At 39.9% G+C, this 9,321-nt stretch overlaps 1 protein-coding gene across 1 annotated transcript in view; it reads right to left on the bottom strand.

Moving 5' to 3' along the window:
- The window catches only part of USP31 (ubiquitin specific peptidase 31), a 62,986-nt gene that overhangs the window by 19,599 nt on the left and 34,066 nt on the right, over positions 1-9,321 (bottom strand). Inside the window, 4 exon segments of the mRNA XM_008697216.2 lie at positions 194-271; positions 1,287-1,381; positions 1,994-2,105; positions 4,530-4,707. Of these exon segments, the coding sequence (XP_008695438.2) occupies positions 194-271; positions 1,287-1,381; positions 1,994-2,105; positions 4,530-4,707 (463 nt within the window).

Below are 9,321 nucleotides of genomic sequence, written 5' to 3'. Positions count from 1 at the left end.
AATATTCTGAGGTTTCTGAGATCCAGACAACAGAATGTACAGGAAAGAAATAACTGGTTAAATAAAGGATTAGCAACCCACTTGGATACTTAAAGAGAGATTTGTTTCAGCTAATCTGAAAGACCAAAGGGATGCTATTAAAATGATCATTAAAACAATGATTCTGTAAGCATAAAGTAAAAAAAATACTCACAAATCTTTTGTTTCCTTGTCCCATTCTACCACTAACTTCACATGAGCAGTGCCACCTGGTCCGCAAGACTTTAACGCCCTACAGCATGGAGATAGAAGTCACATATTATGTTCTCAAGAACTGATTTTACTTATGTGATTATGTCCTATTTGAAATTAAATACCATAATGTGATTACTGAAAATCTTCATCATTGTTCCTCATCAGAAAAAGTTTCTAGTGAGACCATTATGACCTCGTATCTAGAATAACTAGGTTACAATTGGACTGAAAAATCCTTAAATTAAAATGTCCAGTATAGAAATAAAGAGATTGGAAGAAATCAGTCTCATGTCATATGGCTGTCCACAATCACTTTTAGATATTATGACCTTTCCAACTTTTTGTCTCATTTCTCACCAACCCAAAAGAGACCAGATAATAGTTCCCCTGGAAACAAAGTCTGCTCCAGCATCTCTCCTTCTCCCCCACAAACCAAGCACAGAGGGAGCAGAGTGAAGTGACTAAGTCTACTGAGGGAGAGGAGGGACAGAAAGAAGGCTCAAAGGAACAGAATGATCAATAGAGAACACCATACATGTAAAGGCACACCTGAACCCGTGCCACACCTTCCAACAATCCTCATGCTCTGATACTGTTGAAGGTCAAAGATGGGGGGAGGAAAAGAACGGGGCCTGACAAGCAGGAAGCAAGCAGGGTTCAAGCTGTGTAGAGCTTCGTACACAGTGGAAGTTGGGCTTTTATCTTTTAGGCTACAGGTTTCCATTTAAGATTTCCAGGAGGAAAGTAGCATGATAAGAATTCTACTTTGGAAAACTTCCATCCTGATTGAATATTGAAGTGTAATTTATCTGTAGTCCTGGGACATACATTAATTTGCTTTCCTGACAGGAATACTCCAAGCTTTCCCGATTTCACAAAAAATCATGTATTATCATACTCAAATACAAATGAAAAGTAAAATAAGTACACTTAATTTCTAAATGAGCCTAAAAAGCCAACCACACTTAGGTAGAAACTATATAAGACATCACTAGAAATTACACAGGAGCAAAAATAAAATTCTAGAAGGTGACTGATTGATCAATTTTTACCTTTCTACTGTTGGGTGGCATAGCGGCTTCTCCTCCTGGGGCAGCAAGTATGTTATCCCCACAACACTGACAACACGCAAACTGAATGGACACACCTGCATCAAACAGTAAAGGAAAATGTGGCTGAATTTCTCTTCAAGGGCATGTGTGTCACAGTGGCATTTCCAAAACAAATGAGAGGGACAGCAAACGCTTTTGCAAAATCCTTCTCTCTGATATTCTGTTAGGTTGTTGAGCCACTTTTATGCACTTTAAAGATGATTTACCTAAATGCAATTTACATACCAAATACGTTATGCAGGACAAGTAACATGCTGCTTTAGGCTGAACCTTAACTTAATGTAAGTCCTCCAGGGACACCTTCATACAGTAATCCTAATTTTGAAAATACACAGATAGCTGTTCTACAAAGTCTCTCAAAGCTGACTGTGCTAATCTTTATTAGATAAATACATATTATAAAGAAATACCTAGCAGTTCAAGGAATTCTTGCAGTGGCCAGAAAATGAGGGGTAAATCCTTAAGTCTTGAAAATCTGAACAAAGCTGATTTTACCAAACAGCTTTCCACCAGGGCTCCTCAACATTCCAGTTCAGCGCCTGGTCTTCCCTAAGCGCAGAGGTCTGAAATTCAAATTTCCCACAGTGACTGTTTCTTCACTTGGGTACATACACATGCTATGCTATAGTGTCGAAATTCTTACCCACCTGGATGCAAACCGTGGGCCTCAAGAAATACTTCATCTTCTCCAAGATTTCCTTCTGCAGAAGGTCCCAAGCTATTGTCTTCTCTAAGTGCAGCACAAAAGGCAGTCCAAATCTAACACACATAAATACTGCCATCACCTTAAAAGTATGGCAACCCCTTTAATACTGTAATTCTTTATTCATGGTCTCTTAAAATGGACCGACTATATTATTGGGTTTAGGACAGTTCTCAAAATAAAACAAACAGGAAATTTAATAGTTACTCCCATAAGTGGATGAAAAAGTCAGCAGAGAAGCTTAGATTTCTAAAGGAAATTTAACAGTTCATGTGCCAAAATGGCTTCTAGGGGATACTAGGTAGCAAAAGGACAGGATCAATGAATGTGGTGAGGAAAGAGGACGGGAGTGGACATGATCTGGCAAGCAGCATGGATCTACATATAAGGAAGGGACTGTGTGCTGGAGGAACAGACAGGGCTGGAAGGTCTAGCAGTCAGGTGGCTGTAGCCTGATTGTCTGACAAGGAAGGCACGGGCAAGCAAGTGACACTGAAAGTTAGCTCCCAGCCTACAGTAGAAGCCATGTGGCCCCAGCCCGTGCTGAGCTCCCAGGAGTTAAGAGAATCAGAGGCAGGACCCCGGTTCTTAGCTTTGGCTGTACACTAAGATCAGCGAGGGAGCTTTAAACCACAGTGATGCCCAAGTGCAGCCCCCGAGATTCTGCTGTCATCACTCTGCACGTGCATGTGACCCGAGCACGGAGATTTGCTGAAGAACCCCCAGGTGGTTCTGATATGCAACCAGGGTGAAGGACCCCTGGCCCAGTTGCACTCTCACCCAAGCCCGGTCACTCAGACCTACTTTGTGCCCTACACGAGTCCTACTCACTCTCTGTGCGGCCACCTCCCTCTGCTCAGAACACCCCTCCCATTCTTCCTATAGGCCACCTCCTACTCACTCACATCAAGACCCAACAGAGGGATTCTTCTCCAGGAAGCACCCAGTTGATCTGTTCCCTGTGCTATCTGGGCCACAGCACTAACTCCACCGCGCTACAAATACCGTCTATCTTCCTGTCTCCATCAGTAGACTGAGTTATCTGACAGCAGGAACTGTGATTTATCACAGTAACCCAAACAGCCAATGCCCAGAAATCCATACATGCTTAATGAATGAACGAAGGAGCCAAGGGATAAACCCTAACTCAGGCTGAAGCAGAGGCACTCAGATCAAGAAAGCCATTCCAACAGTCTATACACAGCAGTATTCCACAAACAGCACCGTGATGTGAACGAAATTACACGCACATGTAAATCAGCCACTCCTATTTTCACATGGTCATGCCTTCACTTGTAAGAGAACAGCATCACAAAAGGGACTCCGCAAGTTCTTTATCGCGCTGAGCTGCCTTTCTTTCTGTCCCTTAAACATGCCAAGTTCCCCTCAGTCCCAGGGTGTTTGTACTCATGTTCCCTCCCCACGGAGCCTTCTCCCCAGAAGCTCACATCACTCACATTGTCTCTTCAGTTCCATGCTGCTTCCTCAGGTGGACCTCCCTGTCCCCCTCTCTAGCGCGGTCTGGCCGCCCCCCACCAGTGCACTCCATCACCCCGGCCCACTTTAATAGCTTCAAAGTGGTGAGGACTGTGTGAAGGGACATGTGTTTACTTGTTTACAGTAGGTCTGTCCTTACTGGGATGTAAGCTCCACGAGAACACAGTCTGTCTTGTTCACTGCTCTATCCCCAGTGTTGCAACAGTGCCCAACACACTGTAAACACTAACGTATTTGTTAACGAATATCATAAATATACAAATCAACATTATTTCATACTTACGTTATTTAACCATCATTAAATAAGGAAGTTTTTTCAAAGCAACATTTTAAAAGGCTAATAAAATGCTACCCTCAAAAACAGTAGAAACAGAGTCCATTGTCCCTGATACATATCCATATTTCATTATTTCTTAGGTTACATTACTATTGTGAGAGAGCTGCTTTAAAAGATAGTCTAAAACTCCCACAAATTCCTAGGAGGAAACAGATTTGAGAGAGATTTGCAACTCCCGAATTTCTGACTTAAGCAGCTGAATGAATAGTGCTGCCATTTGCTGAGACAGGAAATACTGGAGGGCCAGATTCACAGAGAAAGAGAATCAGTTCAGTTTGGAACATAAGACTGAGGTGCATGTACCATCCAAGTAGATATGTTAAGAATTAAAAAAAAAAAAAAAAAAAGCTGTTAAATAACTGGATATAGGCCTTATAGGCCCCATGAGGAACCTGAGCTAAAAATAAACACATGAACCGAGGCTTTAACAAACTAGACGAGCCTGAAGAGCCTTTCTAATTCAGATTCTATCATCCTAATTTTATATTCTCCCCCTCCCAACCCCTCAAATCAGGTCAACTTATACACATACACACATATCAGAATACAAAATTAGTAAAAGTAAAGGTTTTTCATCCCCACTTTTCAAAATGTTTGAAAATATTGGACTTTTAAAGTTTCAGCACTTTAGTAAGCCGGATTTTACCTTTTCCCTTGCTGCCCAGTACACGCTCGGTTACACACTAAGAGAACAATCTTGTCATTTTCTGCTCTTGTCGGGGGCAAGTCTGTTTTCCCTTGCTTTACTGCTGCTTGTATAGGAGAAGACAGTCGATGATCCAAGCCAAATTTCAAGTGGTTTAGATTGTTGTTTAAGTGGATTCCTGGGGAAAAAAATTAAAAACAACTTATTCTATCAATTCAAAATTCTTTTCATTCACTTATTACAAAGAAAATCACCCAACAGAGAAATTAAGAAGTTGCATTATGTAATTTGAACGATAATTTAAAAAAATAACCCCAAATGATCTACTTTGAGATAACTTACCTAGCCATTAAAATAATTTTTTTCTTTTTTTTTCTTTTTTTAAGTAGGCTCCGTAGCCAGCATGGAGCCTAAGTGGGGCCTGAACTCATGACCCTGAGATCAAGACCTGAACTGAAACGAAGAGCCAGAGGCTTAATCGACTGAGCCACCCAGGCACCCTACCATTAAATAACTGAAGCATCCATCATTTCCTTTAAACTAGTTTTATGTAACTTGAAAACTGAAATTTAAAACCCTTCACTTGAGGTCACCTGGGTGGTTCAGTCAGTTGAGCATCTGACTCTTGATTTCAGCTCAGGTCATGATCTCGGGGTCCTTGGACCAAGCCCCACATCGGGCTCCATACTTGGTGGGGAGTCTGCTTGAGGATTCTCTCTCTCTCTCCCTCTCCCTCTGCTCCTCCCCTGACTCACGCATGCTCTAATAAATAAATAAATAAATAAATCTTAAAAAAAAAAAAAACAAAAAACCCCAACCTCTTCACTTGAGTGAATATTGGATACAGTTTAAAACAGCAAGTTTGCAGAGATGATCCACCAAGACAAATTTAAGGTAAGATGATGCAACCAGCAACCAAATAAATTGAAAAAAAAAAAATTAAGACTAATAAATGTGGAATGATCTTCAATATTCTAACTGCAGTTTCTTCTCCCTAATTAAAGAGCCAGAGTTATAAGAAACAAAAGATAAACCACACTTACTAGAATCACAGCCATTATAAGACATGTCAACTTTAATACAATCAACCACACTAGATGGACCTACATTTAAGTGAACAAAAATATATGATTGATGGGCATGATACAGGTTGCTGAAAATCAGGTGAAAACAGAGCTGTCAATCAGAGCTACTTAGCAATTGAGCACCTAGTACAATGCCCTGTACTCAGTAGAAACTCAATTAAGTGCTTGACTAAACAATAGTTCATTACGACGGAATACTACTCAGCCATAAAAAAGAAGGAAATCTTGCCATTTGCAACAACATGGATGAACCTTGAGGACATCATGCTAAGTGAAAGAAGTCAGGGGAAGATAAATACCATATGATCTCATTATATGTGGAATTTAAGACAACAACAAAATCAAGCTCACATATACAGAGAACAGATTAGTGGTTGCGGGGGGGGGGCTGTCAGGCAAAATCAGTGAAAGGAAATCAAAAGGTACAAACTTCCAGCTATAAAATAAATAAGTAATAGGATGTAACGTACAGCATGGTGGCTATAATTATAATAATACTATATTGTATATATGAAAATTGCTGAGAGTAGATCTTTAAAGTTCTCATCATAAAAAAAATTTTTGTAACTACATGGAGATGGATGTTAACCAGACTTCCTATGATGATTATTTTGCAGTATATACAAATACTGAATCATTATGTTGTACCTCTGAAACTAACATGTTATATGTCAATTATACCTCAATAAAAAATAAAATTAAAATAATTGTTCAATTCTTTAATCCTCTGGAAGTACAGCCTAAGGAATTATACCCCAACTTGCAAATAGAAGAAAGCCCTCCATGTTACCTAGATGGCTCAGTCAGTTAAGCGTCTGCCTTCAGCTCAGGTCATGATCGCAGGGTCCTGGGATCAAGCCCCACGTCAGGCTCCCTGATCAGAAGGGAGTCTGCTTCTCCCTCTCCCTCTGCCTCTCCCTATCCCCCCGTGCTCGCTCTTCTGTCTGTCTGTCTGTCTGTCTCTCTCTCTCAAAATAAATTTTAAAAAAAATCTTAGAAAAAAAAAAAAAAAAAAAAAAAAGAAGAAAGTCCTCCACCACCACCACCACACACACACACACACAAATAAGACCACCACCGAAAGGAGAATAAAATAAGAAGTGGCTTATACAAAAGTATTCATAGCACCATTTTAGCAATAACCTAAATATCCAGCAATATGAGACTTGCCAAACCTATTAAGGGACATCAGCATTACAGCAATTTAAAATGACCGGTATATGGTTAATCAAAATAAATTCCAGGTGAATTAAGAGTTTTAAAAAAAAGTATACAGAAACTAGAAGAAAAAATGGAATCTTCATCAAGCTATTAAAGAGAAGAATACTTTTAAAGCTTAAACACCAAAAAGAAATCACAGAAGAAAGAACAGATTTCACTCCACAGCCGTTTTAAATGCTGGTATGAGAAAATAAAAATAAAAGAAGTCTGAATTTGAGACAATGAACGACCTCATTTCCCAGCTCCTTGTAGAAGGCTGGGAAGACCTGTTTTAAAGTGATGAGGGTCCCTAATAAGATGAAGGGGTACCACTCAACTGCACAGAAATCAAGCTGTGTTCAAAAAGCACACCCACTTACTATCAGCTGCGTGACTGGAACGGTTAGTCAACCTGCCCAAGTCTTCGCCCTCTCATTTACAAAGCGGGGAACGTAGCAGCTTCATATGTCTCAAATAAGTTATTTACAAGGCTTTAACAGAGGCTAACACATACTCAATAAGTGGTACAATCTTCCAACAGAGGCACTCTCTGGTTAGTAGATGATAACCTCGGACCTCACCAAATTCACTTAAAAACAGAAACTTAGTGTTAACCCTTAACAATAAGGGTGTGAAAGGGGATTTGGGCAAATTTTCAGTTGAACAAACATTAATTGGGCTCTTGTTGTGCACTAGGAACTATACTGAACTTCTGGGTACAGAAAGATAAAACACAGCCCCAACTGCAGAGAATTTCACAGTGTGGTGGAAGGACAGAGGAGAAAAAAGATCATTTGCACACAACATGCTGGTGTCAGAGATTAGCAAAAGATGTGACTGGGGCAGGGAGGAGGAGGAAGTCAGCCAGCCTAATGGAGGGGGTGGGGGTGGTGAGGAAAAGCTTTCTGGAGGTGGTGATAACTGAGTACTCCTTTACTGTTATGTAATTAAAAGTAGAACACAATTTGAACAAAGCACACATATGAAAATGCAACTAGAAAACAAAAAGAAGCTGCTAGGTCAAAGAAAAATTGAAACTGAAATAACAGACTACCTAGAAAATAATAAGGTAAATATGGGAATACCAGAGGTAACTGAATCCTAGGCTGGCAGTAAAGAAAGTTGACCACCCCAGTGTACAGAATTACCAAAAGGTTCAGAAACCAGAGGCACCTCTGGAAGTAAGGTGATGAAGGAAAAGAGGAACTAAAATAAGGACATTCAACAGGGGCACCAAGATCATTCAAAGTGGAAAGAATGCCATCTCCAACCAATGATGCTAGGATTACCGACTGTTTACATACAACAAAAGAATGCAGGTGAACGCCCACCTCAAACCATATACAAAAATTAACTCAAAATGGCACAAAGGTCTAAATGTAAGAGCTAAAACTACAAAACTCCTAGAAGTAAACACAGGGGTAAACTTCATGGTCCTGGATTTAAGGATGAAATCTTAAATAAGCAACAAAACGCACAAGCAACAAAAGAAGAAAAAAATTAGACTTCATCAAAACTAAGAACTTTTGTGCATCAAAAGACACTATCAAGAAAGTGAAAAGGCAACCTATAGAACGGGAGAAAATATTTGGAAGTCATATATCTGGTAAGGGTCTAGAATCCAGCACGTATAAAGAACTCATACAATACAGTAACAAAAAAAAAACCCCAAACAACCCAATTTAAAAATGAGGAAAAAATTTGAATACACGTTTTTCTAAAGAAGGTAAACAAATGTCCAACAAGCACATGAAAAGATGATCAACATCATTTCTCATGCAGATACAAACACAATGACACACCACTTCACACCCATTAGGATGGCTATAATCAAAAAGATGGAAAATAATAAATGTTGGCAAGAATGTGGAGAAATTATGACCCTCATATATTGGCGGGATGAAAAATGATTCACCTGTTGCAAAAAACAGTCTGACAATTCCTCAGAAGGTTAAACACAGAATTACCATGACCCAGTGTTTCTACTCCTAGGGGAAGTTTGTGTGTGAGTGTGTGTATCCCCAAAAAACTGAAAACAGGTATCCAAACAAATACTTGTACATGAATGGTCATAACAGCACTATTTCATAATGTGGAAATAACCCAAATGTCCATCAACAGATAAATGGGTGGGGGCGCCTGGGTGGCACAGCGGTTAAGCGTCTGCCTTCCGCTCAGGGAGTGATCCCGGCGTTGTGGGATCGAGCCCCACATCAGGCTCCTCCGCTATGAGCCTGCTTCTTCCTCTCCCACTCCCCCTGCTTGTGTTCCCTCTCTCACTGGCTGTCTCTATCCCTGTCAAATAAATAAATAAAATCTTAAAAAAAAAAAAACAAACAGATAAATGGGTGAACAAAATGTGGTATAAACATACGATGGAATACTATTCAACCATAAAAAGGACTGAAGGACTGATACATGCTACAACATGGATAAACCTTGAAACATGCTAAGTGAAAGAAGCAAGTCATAAAAGGCCATATATTATATGATTCTGTTCACATGAA

This window comes from Ursus maritimus, unplaced genomic scaffold (genome assembly GCF_017311325.1).
Source record: "Ursus maritimus isolate PB19 unplaced genomic scaffold, ASM1731132v1 scaffold_2, whole genome shotgun sequence".
NCBI lineage: Eukaryota > Metazoa > Chordata > Mammalia > Carnivora > Ursidae > Ursus > Ursus maritimus.
Note: the sequence above shows the minus strand (reverse complement) of the source record. Positions and strands in the feature narration are given on the sequence as shown.